General features: G+C 41.0%; 1 protein-coding gene across 4 annotated transcripts in view; it reads right to left on the reverse strand.

Moving 5' to 3' along the window:
• Nucleotides 1-3059: 3059 nt before the first annotated feature.
• The window catches only part of PCNX1 (pecanex 1), a 116562-nt gene continuing 98983 nt past the window's right edge, over nucleotides 3060-20638 (reverse strand). For 3 of the 4 annotated variants that reach the window (XM_070758419.1, XM_070758428.1, XM_070758409.1), the window contains exons 29-34: nucleotides 18891-19121; nucleotides 17589-17863; nucleotides 13269-13474; nucleotides 9802-10241; nucleotides 7945-8085; nucleotides 3060-7097 (exon numbers count right to left, since the gene is read on the reverse strand). In XM_070758419.1, the coding sequence (XP_070614520.1) occupies nucleotides 6957-7097; nucleotides 7945-8085; nucleotides 9802-10241; nucleotides 13269-13474; nucleotides 17589-17863; nucleotides 18891-19121 (1434 nt within the window). In that variant the 3' untranslated portion in view covers nucleotides 3060-6956. The remainder of the gene's footprint in view (nucleotides 7098-7944; nucleotides 8086-9801; nucleotides 10242-13268; nucleotides 13475-17588; nucleotides 17864-18890; nucleotides 19122-20638) is intronic. The other variant, XM_070758437.1, reaches the window with a different exon arrangement.

Genomic DNA, 20638 nt, shown 5'->3' on the forward strand with positions numbered 1-20638 from the left:
TGATCCGCCATCAGTGGATCACTTCTGGTTAGGATGATCCGGTCCGAACTGGGAGGAATCCAGAACGTAAGAAAAGCCATGCTGAATCAGGCCAAAGCCCATCGAGTCCAGCATTCTGTGTCACACAGTGGCCCACCAATTGTACATGGGGATCTTGTGCAGAAAGAGAAGGCAACACTCTCCCTTTCCCTTGACCCCCCCAACAAATGGTACCCAAGGGAATCCTGCCTGCCTCAACCAACATAGATGCGGCACTTGGACATCCGTTTCAATAACCACTGATGCATTTGGCACCCATGAATCTGTCTAACCCTGCCTTGAAGCTATCAAGGCTGACATTGAAGAATTTGGGTTTATTTTTAACTTCAATGCTAGCAAATTTATTTTATTTATTTATTAAAATAAATTTATTTATTAAAATGATAGCTGCCCATTTCATGACAAGAGGACTCTGGGTGGTTTACAACATTTAAAAAACCCATAGAACATAACATGAATGATAATTTGGGGGTTGGGGGGACAAACCCCAGCATTTTTAAATTGCAGATCCCGGGTTGCAAAGTCTTCATCCCTCAGTGTTGTCCTCCAGAGAACAAGAACTAGTAGAAAGGGCTGGACGGGGTAAAAGAATATCGATTCAGTACTTTTATAAAGAACAAGAATTGGAGACTTTGGTAAAAACCATCTACCATAATTTTAAACAATAAATTGGGGAGGGGGGATCAAATTTACTTTCTCTATTTTTTTTTCCTGAAGTGAAAAGAAAAATTGGAGATATCAAGTTATTTCATGAGGGGATACATGCATACAGGACTAAGTCATAAAAATTATGGCTTAAATTATGGCTCCATTATACTTTACTTTTTATGTGCAAATCAAACAAATATGGATTACTCCACTAATTCTAAATTCTGGCTTAACATTTGTGCTGAATGCAACTATTTCTTGTGTTTCTAGGAAAAAATCAGTAAAGTGAAGGTCTAGTCCTAATCCACATGGAACCATCGTGAATTTTTCCAAAACAGATTATGGCTGTGGCCAAAGCCAGTGTGATATGTTTATTAAGACAGCAATGGCAATAGCACTTAAGCTTATATACATTCCAAACTGCTTTACAGCAGGTTGGAAAGATAGAAGGCTGAGTCAACAGTTAGTTGGTCGGAATTGAACTCTTGTAATATTACATTCTGACCACTGTGTCACCACAGCTGTTAGATTGGGATGATAGAGAACCATGTTCAGGGCTTATTTTAGTCCTAGAAATTAACTGGGCACTTTGAACTATTTAACCCCAATAACAGAGTTGTTGCAGAGGAGAAAAATGTAGGGTTGTTATATATACTGTGGTAAGCTCCTAGAAGAAGGGCTCGATATAAATCTATAGATTAAATGAATGAAATTAAATACTCAGTCCTAGTAAGAATCAACATTAAACAAGTCTTTGACTAATCACATTAGTATCTGTTTAACTTTTAACATAGCCCAGTACAGTACTTTTGGATAAGCTTGTTATGTTTTTATGAACCTTTTGATTTAATAAAACTATTTTCCCAAAAAGGTACATTTTCCCATCAGAATGTGATTGAAAATATTTTCAAAATATTCTCCAAAACTACTGTGCCTTCTAATTTTTGTTAAATTTGCAGGATACAGTATAAAATAACCTATTCTTGCTGATAGATGGCTTTTCTGGCTGACAAAAATGTGTGGGTATTACAGTTTTGATATTTCTTACGGCAAATGATTTATATGTCTTCATTCATTTCCACCCCCACCTCCCAATTATATACATGTATTATTCATAACACTCTATATGCTTTTTGTTTATCCTTTTTGGATCCTACCATTTCCCATTCTGTCCTGATCACTCTATCTTGCTTTTTTTACTTCTCATAGGATGTACTTCATCCTTCTTCGTTGTGCTTCGAAGTGTACTGTATTACAAAATGACATCAGTTCCTTTATTAAAATATTGCCCTTCATCTAGCATTAACATCTTTCTCCCATCTTCCGTTAGCTCATTTCTCTTTCAAAATTGTTTACATTTTCATTGTTCCAAAAATACAATTTCTAAAATGCCTTGTCTTTCCTCTCTACATCCAACATTCCTTCCTGAAATTTTACTTACCAGCACCAATCCCTTAAATCACCTTCTGAGTTATGATCACAATCTCTGAAGATCATTTATTGTAGAAGAATGATCCATCTGGTAAGAATGAGAAACTGAATTCTCTGCATCAATTCTTAATTTAATCAGGGAATTACTGCATTGCTAATGACCATAAGCAATCTTTATTCCTTAGTTTATCTGGTTTTATATTTTGTATAAATTTGCAAAAATTCTTATAGATAGGAGAAAAGCAAAGATAAAAAGCCAACTAGGAAATTTATCTATCCAGGTTTTGAATGGCTGATTTTGAATGTTCCTGTATTCTAATTCAGTATGATTTTCACACTTAAGTACGATTGGTGCACTTTATTTCTTCTGGCATGTTTCTCAAATCCACATATTCCTCCTGTTATCAGTCATAATTCAAAATGTTGCATGTACAAAATTCCCTCAAATTTACCCATTGCTAGACAAGGTCACTATCAGAAGGTCTCTTTTTACAATATTTTAATAATATTGGTCGTCATGTTTTCATACCTCAGCCTATGTGTGTAAGTGTTACTGAATATTACTATAATTACTATAATCTTATATAAGACCAACCTCAATTTTGGGGGGAGAGGGGTTAGAAAGAAAGGGATATGCTGTGCTGGATTTTAACAGGAGTATAATGAGAATAAAGAACATTGCAGGAGCTAAAGTATAGCATAAGTACAGTAAAATGCACATCTGAAAAATGAAAAACAATGAAGCTTTGGAGAGTGGCAATATAAGAATATATAAAGTTATTTCTAGCCAAAGAACAGAAGAGAAGGCATATTAATCATAACATTTTCACCATTGTCCTTCAAGGGAAAAGAGCAAGGAAATATACAACATCCATGTGGAGTTGTTTATAAATCTTCGATATAAAAAACTAAACATGAGAATAAAACAAGGGACAAGAGGATTTTGTTTTTAAATTTCATTGTTTCTTCACTGTCAATACTGTCTTTTCAAAGCAACATGTTACAAACAAATCCTGTCAACTTTTCCCAGTTTTAAACAGCGACAATATTTACAGTCTGTTTCAAACAGCATACACACACCCATGCGCTCATACTCTCACTGACACATACAAAGTATATATAACCCTATCCCTGGCAAGTTCTCCATATGCTGGTAAATGCAAAGCACATATTCCATTTTCCAACTCATTTTATCTTCGCCCTCCCATTGTTTAAGGTTCATTAAGCAGTTCATTATCTGGCTGAGTTCATAAAGAAGTAACGTCTGACTTTTAACCTTTGTGACTTTTGTCATCCATTTGGGCCGTCTCTAAAGTTAGTATAAATATCTAAATGGTACTTTCAAATGTTTGCTGATGAACAGTGTATACAAATCTACGAAGCCTTTTAGAGCAGCCATCTTTAAAAAAATTTGGGGACAACTAGGTATGGGCAGTAGCTCCCACCAAGGTCTTATGCACTCACCATCATTTTACTAAGGCACACATTAAATACTGCTGTAATTCTTATACTGTCTAGCATTGCAGGGCTAATGGCATCAGGTTACCAATCACCAAGTAGGACCAGACAAGTAGAACCTATATAATAGGTAAGAAAAATCTCTCTTAATAAAATTAGGTATATAAAACCATGGTGGCTGAACCTAGAGCTAATATGAAATATTTAGGTATGCTTTGAAAAGCTCTTTCAAATGTACTAGTCCATTGGTAGAGTTATTACCACTTAAAATATATAGAACTAAAGGGCTGGTGTCACTACTTCATCTCATCTGTTAAGAAGGCATTTCAATGTCAGTTTGGGTAAAATGTGCCCCCAAATCTAAGTGTTCAAAGGCCTCTTCCATAACACTTCGTACCATCTGTTCAATATTTTCACATAACATTGCAACTATGCAACTAGTCATTCTCCAACAGCAGCAAGCATGGGTAGAAAAAGCAACAAGTTTAAAAAAAACCCACCTTGTAAAAGATATAATTTTTCAAAAACATTTCCTTCCCTCCATATCTATTTCCTAGGTTACAAGAACATCTACATAATATTACCTCAATATTGAGCAATAATAAGATTTTTTGTTCTTTATGAAAATTAAAGCATTTAACGAGGTAAAAGAAATTTCTCCTTTAATTTCCCAAAATATTAACTGGGAAGCTAAGTATATGTCTGTGATTTTACATTAAATTAATGCCTAGTTGGATTATCAGTATTTTATGCATATATTTATAAACATTGATAGTAGGCAAATTAACTTTCATAAACTTTTTCTACATAAATATTATAGCTTAATCTAGAAATTAATTTAGTGGATTAGTAAAATTTTCAGAAAGTTTGTCATAACTATTTGGAGAAAATAAAGAAAGAAAGCCACCAAGTCCACATATGAAAAGATGCAAAACAATTAATTTGGCTTCCAAGCTCATATACCGCAACAACCAAAGAAAAAAGTTTCATAAACACTAGTTAATACTACATAAAGGATAATCCACCAAATTATTGGGTGATGAACATCTTAAAAATCTGGAAATAAAACTCAATATATATTTTCATGAATGCTAATTAGATGAGATTTATATCTAACAAAGGTGTGATTAAGATTGTGCTAATCAAATAATTTGTTTTCAATTATTTAAACTAAATTTATCACATCATAAATGTATCTAGATATATTAGAAGTCTTGAAATTATCCTCTTTCAATATACCTATTTAGTTTCAAATATAATCAGATCCTATGTCACAGAGTGCCATTTCTGTTGCTATTAACAATTAAAAACAGGAAAGAAAAATCTTATCAGAAAAATCCAATTTTCCGTATTATAGTGTTCATTGTCTCATTCGGGCTAACCTTCAAAAGCACTCTCTTTATCAATGGATTTAATATATTCAAAATGATTGATTAATCTTTTTGAAAGGTAGATTGCATTTTCTTTCTATTTTTGGAAAAGTAAAAAAGATAAATGAATATTTAATTGTCACTTAAAATGTGAAGTGAGATGGCTGACCAAAACTAAGAAAATGATTTTCTCTTGTTCATAAAATGATGAAAATATGATAGCCTCAGGGTTTAAACTGGGGGCATTCAGACATTAGTATTTTTAAAGCTTTTTTCTATATTTTATTATTAATACTGTTCCCTCCGGACAAATTTTGTGGTTTTTAGATTCTAGCCAGAGTTACCTGCAGCAGTGAACAGCTTTGCAAAATATGGTCAAGATTGTAATGCAGTAATTGTGGCATTTGGATTTTACTTTATACTCAGCAAACCACAAGGGCTGTTTCTTATGGTATCATATTGTTCATGTTATGATAATATTATGTTAATTATAATACAATGGTTATGATTCACTGCAATTTCTTGCTTGTAAGATCACCCATGCATAATTAACACAGGAACAGTTCAAAAATAAAAGATGGCTGCTTCTAAAAGTTGCAATTGCAAATTGTTCTCTTTCCCACTGAGCCCAGAGTTTCAGATCACATGAAGGAAACAACCACTACATATAAAACGTTCCATTAACATTGTGAGCAAGTCATAGAAACAGCAAGATAAAAAATTGCAACTTTGTCCCCTTACTCTGTTGCTGTTTGAGTAACTTGTTTCCCTGAAAACACACACTAAAAATTCCAATCAGTAAAAATTGATGATATGCAACATAAATCAGTTTCACAGTTATATGCAAAGTACAATTATTATAGAATATATAATTTTTGAAAATAAATTCAAGTCACAGAACATAATAGCAACTAAAGGGAGCTAAAACGCAAAATGATACAGATAATATGATACAACATGCCTTCTGATTTTTATCCTTTAATTTTTTTAAAAAAGTAAACTATTTTGCTTGATAAAGGAGTAAGCCCCAGAACAGAGATAAAGTCACAACCTTATTTATAACAATATATCCCATCCAGCTTTCCATAAAAAGAAAAGCAAACTTTTTTTCAAAGGAGCCCAGTAATCTATTTTTGTTGACTCCATATTGGAAAGTAAAAAAAGTAGAGGAAGAAAATGCACAATTGTATGATCGAGCCCATTTTGTAAAAAATAAAATTTACGCTATCAATTGGTTTCACCATGAGTTAGGCTTTCCTGGAGTTTTTTTTCCTGTAATTACTGGTTAATCTACCATATATTCTAAATAGGACAGAATAAATAAGTTGTTGGGCAAATTTTTAGCCAAAAATGAACCAATGGTATTTCCTACCATCATATGAATGTGGAGAAGGTGGCTAATCCCAAAGGCAATTTAAATAACGGTATTTTCTTATATATATATATATATATGTATATATATTTATATCAATAAATGTTCTGAGCAATCTCAGATTTTTGTAGTGCATTGCCATAAAAAAAAATAGTGCAGTTTTCTCAATGATCTTTTTCCCCCCTTAGAAGAAATAAGAAATTTAAAATCTGGTTACACTTGCAGTTAATGAAACATTCTATTCAGCTTCACACTGATCTCGACATTTATACAATTTTCAGCTGCTTTTGAAAAATGAAGTGAATCTACATTGATGAGACAAAATATTTTTGGCAAGACAATTAGGAAAAAAATGAGATGCTCCTGTTTGGAAACCTGGAAAATGTGGGATTGTTTTAAAGCATTGCAATGGATAAAATAATGTACAAAGCAAAAGAGATATCCTGTTTACCCTTCATGCACAATATTTTCTTCAGTAGCTAACTTGAAAAATATCAAAAGCACCCCCTTAATTCTTCTGGAGACTGACATCCTACCCTTAACTTCCTTTTCAAGTCTCTTCCTATTACTTGAGCTGTTGGGGTATCCTTCTGAGGCGCCTTACTTCATTTCTGAACATTGTGGAGGTGGACAAGGTGTCACACTTCAGCCCCAAGTTCCAGGACTCCAGTTTCAATCACTGCAACGTATTTGTCTTCAATTTGCACCAGCAATATGGTTTTGTCTATATGGGACCTATGCCCTGGATCTCTGCTGCAAGGCACCCAACGGTGAATCACCTAGCAGGGGTAGCAAGAAAAAGAAAATGTACTCAGCAGTAATACTGGAATTTTATCATACTGAAGTAATACATACAGGCTAGGTGAGAAGATCAAGATTAGGCTTTCAGGTCTTACTTATGTATATTGTTGCTCCAGCAAATAAACTATTTTGATTCTACTCTTAAAAGTTATTGGTAAGAACCTCCTCTGTTATAATACTGAGAATAAAATAGTAATAGAAATATTCCCATATTTCACAGGAGAAAGTATCTTGTAGAAAGCATTCAGAACAAGGGGACACAATCTGAAGTTAGTTGGGGGAAAGATCAAAAGCAACATGAGAAAATATTATTTTACTGAAAGAGTAGTAGATCCTTGGAACAAACTTCCAGCAGACGTGGTAGATAAATCCACAGTAACTGAATTTAAACATGCCTGGGATAAACATATATCCATCCTAAGATAAAATACAGAAAATAGTATAAGGGCAGACTAGATGGACCATGAGGTCTTTTTCTGCCGTCAGTCTTCTATGTTTCTATGTTTCTAGAACTGTTAACAAGGGAACCGGAAATGTCATACTTTGGTGAATAGTGCACTTCTTTACGTAGACTTTACGTGGATTTAATATACTATGCTCTTATCTTCCAAGAAATCCATTGGGTCTTAAGTTGTTGTTGCTGTTTTAAAAGAAGTTCAGATTTCCAGAACACATAGCGCAAAGATGCATATTCCTGCCTATTGTTATAATTCAGAATTTGTAAAACTGGCTTTTTCTTTTTGTGCTCCACTTTTTGAATTTATTTGCAATCAATATAACCTCTGAGCATGCCAATAGCAAAAGCGGCCGAGGAATCACACTTACATGGCCTTCCATGCCTTCCTGAGGATTCCAGTCTTTCCAGCTGTTCCTTCCAGCTCTTAGTCTTATCATTTCATCTGGCCACTGCAGTTCTTTTCTTTTGGATAAGTTGATCCCTTCCAAAACCTGGCTAGGATCTATTATCTAGAAAAAGAAGTAGGTTAAAATTAGTGCTATGCAAGAATTAAGTTTGAAATTCCCCTTTTGGAAATAGTTTAAAACCTTTTCAATTCAAAATGTTTTGCATATCCCTCCAAGTATAATTCAATTCCAACCACTATAAACCACAGACTGGCAAAATAAGAAGGGAGGTATATTTCCACAACCTTTAGAGAGCCACAGGTTTCACACTCCTACATGACTAGAACACAGAGAAAATGTGATATAATTCAACGTTTCCCATTAATGCTATTTTTAGCTTCCAAACTTGGGCCATCAAGCTTGGACCTCAAACCAACACTAGACAAGCAAGTCTATTTAATGTAAAAAGAAACAATTGCTTAATTCTCTACCTAATAGTATTGTTATAACATTACAGAAAGCTGTTGAAATAACTTTAATACTTAACTTGCACCATATTTTTCTGTAATGCAAAGATCTTTATTCCATGAGCATATCTTTGCCTCGTTCATTCCCTATCCTTTAGCGCAGTGGTCCCCAACGTTTTTTCTACCAGGGATCAGTTTCAGCAAGGCAATTTTTCTATGGCCCGGTGGGGGCGGAAAGGGGTGTGGTTGGGGGCGGGATTAAGCATGGGGGTGCTGGTCCTTCCCGCCCCTCTTTCCCGCCATCGCCCTGTGGCCGGCAGAACCTGCCTCCCAAACCCTCTTGCCCGGCGGCAGGTGAAGCGCTGGAGGGAGGGGGTCAGGCCGGCTCTCCTGCCTCCCGCCCCCCAGCCAAAAACACAAAGGCGTGCCATGGCAGAAGCCAAAAGAGGCTTGAGCCTCCCGGTCCTTCCCGCCCCTCTGTCCCGTCCATCACCCTGTGGCCGGCAGAACCTGCCTCCCGAGGCCTCTTTCCCAGCGGGAGATGAAGCACTGGAGGGAGGGGGCGGCGGCAGGAGGACTGGCAGCTGCTGACTCCACGGACCGGTGCAACATGCACCGCGGCCCGGTACTGGTCCGCGGCCCGGTGGTTGGGGACCCCTGCTTTAGCGAATACTCTGAAGCACCATTTTCAAAGTGTAGCCATAACACAGCACAGCCCTAGAGAATATCAGCTGTTCGAGACCGAGTTATAAAGAATAAACTGGAATCACTCTAATTTGTAAATATGCTAATATTTCTGGTTTAAAATATTACAAATCAGTACATCCTCATTTTGGTGGAGGGGATTGAATGAATGATGTTGGGTGGCAGTGATGTTGGGTGCCATTTATTTATTTGTTTGTTTGTTTGTTTGTTTATTTATTTACTTACTTACTTACTTATTTACTTACTTACCTACCTACTTTTTTATGCCGCCCTTCTTCTTAGACTCAGGGCGGCTTACAACATGTTAGCAATAGCACTTTTTAACAGACCCAGCATATTGCCCCCACAATCCGGGTCCTTTTGTGTAGTGTGCATTTGTTGTTGTTGTTGTTGTTGTTGTTGTTGTTGTTATTATTATTATTATTATTATTATAGCTAATAAAATTTATTTTAAAGAAAAGAGAGAATACCAGCTGTTAAGATGTGTTACATCTGAACTCTTCGGTGAATTCTGTATATTAAGAATTAGTTTTCTATTCTACAATGTTGCATTCCAGAAGTGTAGGGAAGATTTAAAAAAATTAAACCCATAACTGTCCACCCACAAAAAATAGTCATTAGCTAATAAAAGGGATATAAACCAGCTCAATTCCTACAATGCATTTACCTGAATTCTGTAAACAACATCATCCCTTTTGGTTTGTGTCTGGTTCACAGGGCTCACGTGTGTGCCTGCCTGTGAATCAGTAACATTTGTCATCCCATCGTTCCCTAAAAAGCCAACGAGGGCATGTTGTTTGCAGGCTGGGATGCTCTGACTGGAACTGCTTGAAGAAGGGAAGCCATGCTGCATATTGGCAACACCAGTCTGGTTAGCGGCTTCCGTTTGGTTCACCATGGAGAGACGGGACTGTATGGAGGATGGAAGGTTGCGAAGGGAAAGCTGGCTGGTGGAAGACCGTCGGCAAGGCACAAAGCCTGTGGTGGATGTCCGGAGGGATGAGTGACGGCTGCTGTAGCAGTACGTTGACTGGCTGGCAACTGAAGCACGAGCAGGGGAATGTCTGATAAGGCTCGATTGAACAGAATGAGCACTCTGGCTGGTGCCTAAAAATAAAATATGAACAAAAAATAAATGAAATGATATGGGGGGGAAAATCCTGAAAAAATAATGAAAATAATTTTATGAAATTATTATATGCTTTATACAATATATATATCGTATAAATAAATAAAATAGGCTATAGTTTGTTTATTCCTAAAATGGAAGGATAGAAAATTGAAAAAGCTATTGACTTGGATTCAAAAGATTCTGGATCCATTCCTTCTAGAAGCAGCAATGGCTATTAATTAAAGAAAATGTATCTGATAACTACAGAGAAGCCCCTTCAACTTTCTTCAACGATAAATATAATTTTCCCCTCCTCCTGTTTCCAGGTTTTTTACGCTGGCAGGCAGTCTGTTTCATCACTGGAGGTTTTAAAGAAGAGGCTGGACAGTCATCTTGTCCGAAATGGTATAAAGCAGTGATGGCGAATCTTTTTTGGTTTGCATGCCAAAAGGGGGGAAAGCATGGGGGGAGGTGTCACGTGCACGCGTGCTCACAACCATAATTCCATGTGCCATTCACGTATGCACGCATAACCCCACCCCACCCCAAATTCCAGCATGTGGTGGCACGCCTGTTTTTAGCTCTCCCCAGGCTTCAGAGCCTTGTAGGAGCCTGAGGGGGGGCGAAAATGGCGTTCCCCATCCCCCTGGAGGCCCTCCAGAAGCCAGAAATGGCACGTTTGTCAACTTCCAAAGGGGGGATTTCTGGAGTCCAGAGGGCCTCCAGGGTGGGAAAGGCTGTTTTCATCCCTTCCAGGCTCCTAGAAAGGCTCTGAATCCTAGGGAGAACAAAACCCCCCCACAGAACTTCATGTCCAACCAGAAGTGGCAAATGGGTGGTTTCTGGCCTCTGGAGGACCTCGGGGGTGGGGGTGGGGGGTTTGTGTGTGCTGGGAAAGGCCGTTTTCGCCTTGCCCATGCTCCTAGAAAGGCTCTGGAGCTTTGGTAGAGCAAAAACCAGACCTTTTTCCTGTTTCCTGACTCCCAAAGGGCCCAGAAGGCCTGAAGACCAGCTGGCCAGTGTCCACATGTGTGCCGGACCTGAGCTCGTGTACTCACTGATATGGCTAAGTGTGCCACTCGGGGCACACATGCCATAGGTTCACCATCAGTGGTATAAGGTATAAGGTCTCCTGCTTTAGCAGGGGGTTGGGCTAGAAAACCTCCCAGATAACTTCCAGCTCTATTCTGATTGATTGATCATTGCTCTTTATGATAGTTTTCGAAATGTACTCTGAACATTTTAGTTTTGGATATTATCATTTGAGGCATAAATAAAGCTGTTTGGTCTGTGTGGTGTGGTTTCTACAAAGAACTTCCCACAAAGTGAAAAATAACCCTATGAGATGACCTTGACATAAAATTCAGATCTTTCCCTGGCTAAGGAAATGCAAACGTGATACAATGCAATTAACTAATTAATCATTAAATTGATTTACATATGAGAAATATGACACGTTGTTGGGTGGCTAATAACTCAAAAATAAAAACAGCATAAGTGAAGTGAAAAATCAACAATGACTACCAAGAATGGATCCAATAGAAACAGAAACTACTTAAAAGGCCAGCTAGCCTCTCAACACCCAGACCTGGAGTACATTCTAGTTTTATCACTTTATAGTGCTGGCCATATGGAAAGCTAGCAAAATTGGAGTCAATCTGGTCTTCGGAAATATAGCTTTCCATTGGACAGGTGCTATGATAGAAGTCCTGTATCATTTTTTAAATCAAAGGGATAGGGAGCATGTCTCTCCCGACACCACCTAGTGGGACAGGTAGAAACAACTGGAGAAAGATACTCTGAGAAACAATCTGCCTATATTCAATTGTAGGTTTTATATAGCCAACACTTTTAATTCCATCTGGATACCCACTGGAAAATAGTGGAGCTTATGGAATTGAAGTGTAATATAGGTATACTAAGGTGTGCCCATTTATGCCTGCATTCTAGGCTAGCTGCAGCTTCTAGATAATCATAGAGTACATAGTCATGACAATACCTAGAAGTAATCTACTCATTATATGACCAAGGTAGGAGTGACCACGAGCATTGTCTCCTGATGCAGGAAGATGCACAACTGCTTTACAAAACAAAAACGACCTCTAAGACATGGCTATCGCCTGCTTTTTAGAGTCAAGTTTTTGGTTTCAAAGTGTACCACAATCAATGGTATTGAAGGGCAGTAAGAGATCAAGAATAGCCAGGATGAACACCTCCCCATACCTCTCCCACAGAGGCTATCCATAAATGCAATCAGTATTATTTTAGTCTCATTCCCTGGTCTGAAACTCAGCTAAAAAGGGTCAAGATAATCAATTTTCCTTCAGAACTCTCTAAAGCCTGCTGTACAACGACATTCTCAACAACCTTCTTTAGAAAGAAAAAAAAATGGAGAGGGAATCAGCATTATCCTAAAAGGTTGAATCCAGTGATGGCTTCTTGAGCAGGAAGTAAACTTTTGCCTCTTTAAGCAGTGGTAAGACCACTTCCTCCCTCAATGAGGAATTTGCTAATGCCATAGCCATCTATCATAACTCAAGGAAGCCTTGGCTAACCAGGAAAAATATGGGTCCACACACCCATGATTGAAATTAAGAGTCCCAAGAACCCTTGTCATTAGGACCCATAGGATCAAACTCTTCCCAGATAACCAAGGTAGGCCAAGCCTGCCTCAAGGCTAGAATCCAAACTTGATGTTATTCCTATCAAAATTTACTTTAGGATTTGGTCTGCGAATTTTCCACTTGGGAAATATGTGCAAGCTTCATAATATTGAGATTTTGGAAGATGATTTGTGCGCTGATCTTCATGGGGAAAAGGTACAGTTATCTTCTTATCACCATCTACAGAATCACCCAAGTTGCAAGCTGAATGGCACCAGGCCTGTGGATTCTAAACATGCTTAACAGACACTATTGATGGGAAGATAGAAGTTAAAACAACAACATTTCAAAGATTAATTTTCCCAATCTGGCAGCGAGGTACTTGAATACATACATTCCCCGACACCAGTTCAGTTTTACCTAGGGTGACTGGATGAGAGGCGACAGGGGGTTGCAATCCTACTCCAGATCCCTGTCCAGCAGTTACATTCCCACCTCCTTGAGATACGCTGCTCTGAGAATCATTGACAGTTGCACTATTACTTGTGCAGGAAGCACCACCTCCAGCATCAGAGTCTTCAATGTTTCCTCCACTGTTGCAACCAGCACCACAGCCTTTTCTCAACCTGAATGTAGCAACAATAAAAAAAATAGCAAGCAGACTAAGAAATTAGTTATCATATTCTGCCAAAATCTCACAGTCATATCTTGACCAATTCTTTTCCTGTTTATTTATCATACACCCTACTTTTCTTCCAGAAATTCAATATCGTGTGTGTGTGTGTGTGTGTGTGTTCAGCCTGATGATGGTGGATGTGATTTCACCGAAACGTCGCATAAACATGCAAAATATTACACAGGGCAAAACCCGAACTCAGAACAATCTACATATATATATATATATAGATAGATAGATAGATAGATAGATAGATAGATAGATAGATAGATAGATAGATAGATAGATAGATAGATATAGATATATATAGATATAGATATATATATATATAGATATATATAGATATATATAGATATTTGTTTTCGTAGATTTTCACGGGTACAGGTATGACGGTCTTGGTATATTCGGGTTTCTTCCCGTGTAGGATTTGGAAATTTCTGGCGACGTTTCGACGAGGTCTCACTCGTCATCTTCAGGCTGGTGTTTCTGTCCTTGATCTCAGGCGAACACCTGTTCGCCTGAGATCAAGGACAGAAACACCAGCCTGAAGATGACGAGTGAGACCTCGTCGAAACGTCGCCAGAAATTTCCAAATCCTACACGGGAAGAAACCCGAATATACCAAGACCGTCATATATATAGATATACAGTGATCCCCCGGGTATCGCGACCCCGATCATTGCGAAACGGCTATATCGCGAGTTTTCAACCCGGAAGTAACACCATCTGCACGCATGCGTAGATGGTGGAGTTTGCGTTCCGGCAGATCAGCTGCTGGGCGGCCGAAGGAACGTTCCCTGGGTCTTCCCGCCGGCATGGGGGGCTTCCTAGCACCCCCCAAACCCGGGTTGGGGGCTGGGGGGCGGGTGCTAGGAAGCTCCCCATGATGGCGGAGACCTGTTAAAACACTCGCGCGGCTTCCAAACCGAGTCCTGAAGCCAAGCGCAGAAGTTCGCCTTTGGCGCTTGGCTTCAGGACTCGGTTTGGAAGCCGCGCGAGTGTTTTAACAGGTCTCCGCCATCATGGGGAGCTTCCTAGCACCCCCCCGAGCCCCCAACCCGGGTTTGGGGGGTGCTAGGAAGCTCCCATTGTTGGCGGAGACCTTTTAAAACACTCGCGCGGCTTCCAAACTGAGTCCTCAAGCCAAGCGCAGAAGTTCGCCTTTGGCGCTTGGCTTCAGGACTCAGTTTGGAAGCCGCGCGAGTGTTTTAAAAGGTCTCCGCCAACAATGGGATCTTCCTAGCACCCCCCAAACCCGGGTTGGGGGCTCGGGGGGGGGTGCTAGGAAGCTCCCCATGATGGCGGAGACCTGTTAAAACACTCGCGCGGCTTCCAAACCGAGTCCTGAAGCCAAGCGCAGAAGTTCGCCTTTGGCGCTTGGCTTCAGGACTCAGTTTGGAAGCCGCGCGAGTGTTTTAAAAGGTCTCCGCCAACAATGGGAGCTTCCTAGCACCCCCCAAACCCGGGTTGGGGGCTCGGGGGGGGGTGCTAGGAAGCTCCCATTGTTGGCGGAGACCTGTTAAAACACTCGCGCGGCTTCCAAACCGAGTCCTGAAGCCAAGCGCAGAAGTTCGCCTTTGGCGCTTGGCTTCAGGACTCGTTTTGGAAGCCGCGCGAGTGTTTTAAAAGGTCTCCGCCAACAATGGGATCTTCCTAGCACCCCCCAAACCCGGGTTGGGGGCTCGGGGGGGGGTGCTAGGAAGCTCCCCATGATGGCGGAGACCTGTTAAAACACTCGCGCGGTTTCCAAACCGAGTCCTGAAGCCAAGCGCAGAAGTTCGCCTTTGGCGCTTGGCTTCAGGACTCAGTTTGGAAGCCGCGCGAGTGTTTTAAAAGGTCTCCGCCAACAATGGGAGCTTCCTAGCACCCCCCAAACCCGGGTTGGGGGCTCGGGGGGGTGCTAGGAAGCTCCCCATGATGGCGGAGACCTGTTAAAACACTCGCGCGGCTTCCAAACTGAGTCCTGAAGCCAAGCGCAGAAGTTCGCCTTTGGCGCTTGGCTTCAGGACTCAGTTTGGAAGCCGCGCGAGTGTTTTAAAAGGTCTCCGCCAACAATGGGAGCTTCCTAGCACCCCCCAAACCCGGGTTGGGGGCTCGGGGGGGGTGCTAGGAAGCTCCCATTGTTGGCGGAGACCTGTTAAAACACTCGCGCGGCTTCCAAACCGAGTCCTGAAGCCAAGCGCAGAAGTTCGCCTTTGGCGCTTGGCTTCAGGACTTGTTTTGGAAGCCGCGCGAGTGTTTTAAAAGGTCTCCGCCAACAATGGGATCTTCCTAGCACCCCCCAAACCCGGGTTGGGGGCTCAGGGGGGGTGCTAGGAAGCTCCCCATGATGGCGGAGACCTGTTAAAACACTCGCGCGGCTTCCAAACCGAGTCCTGAAGCCAAGCGCAGAAGTTCGCCTTTGGCGCTTGGCTTCAGGACTCGGTTTGGAAGCCGCGCGAGTGTTTTAACAGGTCTCCGTCATCATGGGGAGCTTCCTAGCACCCCCCCCCGAGGCCCCAACCCGGGTTTGGGGGGTGCTAGGAAGATCCCATTGTTGGCGGAGACCTTTTAAAACACTCGCGCGGCTTCCAAACCGAGTCCTGAAGCCAAGCACCAAAGGCGAACTTCTGCGCTTGGCTTCAGGACTCGGTTTGGAAGCCGCGCGAGTGTTTTAACAGGTCTCCGCCATCATGGGGAGCTTCCTAGCACCCCCCCCGAGCCCCCAACCCGGGTTTGGGGGGTGCTAGGAAGCTCCCATTGTTGGCGGAGACCTTTTAAAACACTCGCGCGGCTTCCAAACTGAGTCCTGAAGCCAAGCGCCAAAGGCGAACTTCTGCGCTTGGCTTCAGGACTCGGTTTGGAAGCCGCGCGAGTGTTTTAACAGGTCTCCGCCATCATGGGGAGCTTCCTAGCACCCCCCCCGAGCCCCCAACCCGGGTTTGGGGGGTGCTAGGAAGCTCCCATTGTTGGCGAAGACCTTTTAAAACACTCGCGCGGCTTCCAAACTGAGTCCTGAAGCCAAGCGCAGAAGTTCGCCTTTGGCGCTTGGCTTCAGGACTCAGTTTGGAAGCCGCGCGAGTGTTTTAAAAGGTCTCCGCCAACAATGGGAGCTTCCTAGCACCCCCCAAACCCGGGTTGGGGGCTCGGGGGGGTGCTAGGAAGCTCCCCATGATGGCGGAGACCTGTTAAAACACTCGCGCGGCTTCCAAACCGAGTCCTGAAGCCAAGCGCAGAAGTTCGCCTTTGGCGCTTGGCTTTAGGGCTCAGTTTGTAAGCCGCGCGGGTGTTTTAAAACCCCAATCTTCGGCTCCTCGCTGCTGCAGCGGAAGTAAAAACACCATCTGCGCATGCGCAGATGGTGTTTTTACTTCCGCAGCGCTACTTCGCGAAAACCCGATCATTGCGAGGGGTCCTGGAACGGAACCCTCGCAATGATCGGGGGATCACTGTATATATATATATACATACTGTATATATATATATATAAAGAGAGAGAGAGAGAGAGAGAGAGAATTGTGTGTAAATGTGTGTGTGTGTGTGTATGTATACACACACACACACACAAACAAACACATATACACACAGTTCTCCATCCCTGCATCTATCTCATAACAGTTTATTGAGCCAGATAAAAGTAAGCAAGTGGATCTGGTTCAAAAGTTATTTAACACAATACAACACAACACCAGTTTTCTCAGTTGTTGTAGGGAGGGGAGAAACAAAACAGGTAAGACTGTATTGTCTAATTTGCCTTCAGAAACTTACAAATCATCCCTGGAATTCAATAGAAATATTAAGGGAGTATTTTGTGCCTGGAAAAGAGTTTCACAAAAAGCAAACTTTATCCACAGTTAATGTATGCAGGAGGTAGATAACACAACTGATATTGAAACTGACTGTTGACAAAATACTGTAATAAGCTTTCCATATTTCTAATAAAAGCAATATTCTTGTTTTGACAGGAATCTTACTCAGAGTTTGCACCATAAAAAGAAAAGTGATAAAATAAAACTTTATAGTGTACCATTCTAATTAAATATACTAGGCTGGGCAACTATACCTTGGAGACTTATTTTACTCACCTGTGCCATGTAGATACTATGAAGTTCTTGATGTTTCCAAGACTGATGGCACCACCAAGAATTTCTCTTAGCTGTTCATGACTATCAGAATATGAAGTTGTCAGAGGGGACACATAAATTGGGTATCCAATAGGCTGATCACAAGATGAGTTGATCATGTTCCTCAAAGCTTGTTTTGCATTTTGGATGCTCCCTCTTTCTGGGTTTCGATTACGTAAGAAAACCAACTCCTGCTGCTGCCCAGCCCAAAGGCCACGGACACATTCCTTATTTACCTGCAAAAAAACAAAAACCAGAAGGAATGTTAGGAAAATAAGTGTGGCAAAATGCAAACCAGACAGCTATAACTACATGAATCTTATGACATGAAATATTCACTGATTTTATCAAATAAATCTACTAGTACGAAAGCAGTCTAAAATTACAAACATTTTCTAAAGTCGCAAAAGTGTTTCCCCCAACCCCAAAAGGCAACTGAACTTTCTTGTTTGTTTGTTTTTCTCCTTTGAAAACATTTCATTTTTCATCCAAGAAGTTTCTTTGGTTCTAACTAACAGGCGGGGAACTGAAGAAGCATCTTGCATGTGAAGTGAAACGTTTTCAAAGGGAAAAAAAACCCTAAGAAAATCTAATTGCCTTTTGAAAAAAGAAATCCTTGGGGAAAATATTACATGGATGATCGAGAGTCTCTGTAGATGCTTTTTAAATGCATACTGAAAACAGGAAGGTGCGTGCACGTACACTTCCATCCTAATCCTAAATAACCTCAAGATTTAGACAATTTTAAAATTATACATTAAAGTTCTATCTTTTAGAAAAATAAGTAAAATGCATTTAATGACTTCAGAAACATGCAGCCTTTGTATTTAACTTTATGGAACCCATTCATGCATATATTATATCATTATTTATTCTACTTCTAAGCATTGGCGTAAACAAATTTAAAATTTGCTTATACACAATAAATAGATAAAAACTGTTATCAATGTGCTGTAAGAAGTAAGATGTAGCAAAGTAATGAGAGATACCTGTGCTATACTTTTCCCAATTATAGAATTAAGTATAAAATATAATTGGGGGTCTTTTGTGGAAGTCCTGCAGATTTCCCTAATCAAAGTATTTAAAAACCTAGAACAATTTAACACTAAAGAGTTGCTTAGCAAAATCACTGCATTTAAAAAGGAATTTAAAAAAAAAATCAAAACCATCAATTTCATAGTAGAAAGTAATAAATGCCTATACTCTACAATTATGTCTCATCCTAGAACATATGGTCTCATCCACCCCATGAATAATATTTACTTTAATAACTCTGAAGATTAGATAGCGCTTGTTCAGCATGATGATCTTGTATTCGTTGGTGCCATCGTCCATCACATGACGAAGGGCAAGTAGGGAGGGAGAATTAGAAAGTACAGCACTTCGCCAAGCCGGGTCCCCCTCGTGAGCTATAACCAGGTTCTGTTCATGCGTTGTGATAGCTTCATAGAGAACAGCAGGGTCATCGTATTCATCAGGAGAGGTGAAATGATCCTAAACCGAAGAGTAAAAACATTACCATATCAATATGAGCCTTTATTGTGAAAAGGGAAATGATTATATTCTAATCCAGTGGTGCTGAGCCTTGGCAACTTGAAGATATGTGCACTACAACTCCTAGAACAGCAAGTTTGGCTGAGGAATTTTGGGAGGGGAAGTCCACACATCTTCAAACTGCCACAGTTGAGAAACATTGTTTATATTGTGTAGTGGGCTGCAATAGGCAAGAACAGGCCAGCATAGATACAACAGCATTTACTGACTCAAATTGAACTGAACTAAAAACAACAGACAAATCCCTGTAATTAATACTCTGGGCCCACAGAGCCTTAACCAATCATAATTCTGGAAAGAACCCTTCCAAATATGAATGTTCTATGTTTCCCTCCAAAACAGCTGAAGTTATCTGTTAGGGTCATCTAAAGGTTAATTTCATTTTAGCTGGGCTTAACACAGCTATATATATTCAAGACATAAGAGTTTTAGTGTGCACTAAAATTATATAGTCAAAGCTTATATTCTGCCAAACTCAATTATTTAAGATTGCATCTAGTTATTGGCTTAAGAAAAACATTAAGCAATGAAGAAAGCTGTTTCCCTAAAGGCTAACAAATTTACTACTATATAATCATTTGTAGATCACAGACTAGGTTTTAAGCTGAGATATAAAACAACTCAGCCATACATTTCTCCAGGGATGGATTTGTGACATCTGGCACCACAGCAATACCAAATGCAATTAACATACAGTAATACCTCATGATACGAACTTAATTGGTGCAAGGAGGAGGTTCGTAAGACGAAAGGTTCGTAAGACGAAACATTGTTTCCCATAGGAAACAATGTAAAGTCAATTAATCCGTGCAACCCAAAAAACCCCCGCAAAAAAACAGCTTTCGGCGAATGCTGGGAAGCCGCGCGGCTGTTTTAAAAGGTGACAGCCGGCCTGGGGGGCTTCCCAGCACCCCCCCGAACCCGGGTTCGGGGTTCGGGGGGGTGCTGGCAAGCCCCCCAGGCCGGCTGCGACCTTTTAAAACAGCCGCGCCGCTTCCCAGCTGTCTCCTGAAGCCGAACGCTAAAGCCGAACTTCCGCGTTCGGCTTCGGGAGACAGCTGGGAAGCGGCGCGGCTGTTTTAAAAGGTCGCAGCCGGCCTGGGGGGCATCCCAGCACCCCCCCGAACCCGGGTCCGGGGTTCGGGGGGGTGCTGGGAAGCCCCCCAGACCGGCTGCGACCTTTTAAAACAGCCGCGCCGCTTCCCAGCTGTCTCCTGAAGCCGAACGCTAAAGCCGAACTTCCGCGTTCGGCTTCGGGAGACAGCTGGGAAGCGGCGCGGCTGTTTTAAAAGGTGACAGCCGAACTGGGGGGCTTCCCAGCAACCTCCCGAACCGAACCCGGGGTTCAGAAAAATTTTGCCTCTTCTTACGAACTTTGTTCGAGTTACGAACCGGCGTTCGGGAGGCTTCTGGGAAGCCCCGCCGCCCGGTTGTCACCTTTTAAAACAGCCGCGCGG

This window comes from Erythrolamprus reginae, chromosome 1, assembly GCF_031021105.1.
Source record: "Erythrolamprus reginae isolate rEryReg1 chromosome 1, rEryReg1.hap1, whole genome shotgun sequence".
Classification (NCBI taxonomy): Eukaryota; Metazoa; Chordata; class Lepidosauria; order Squamata; family Dipsadidae; genus Erythrolamprus; species Erythrolamprus reginae.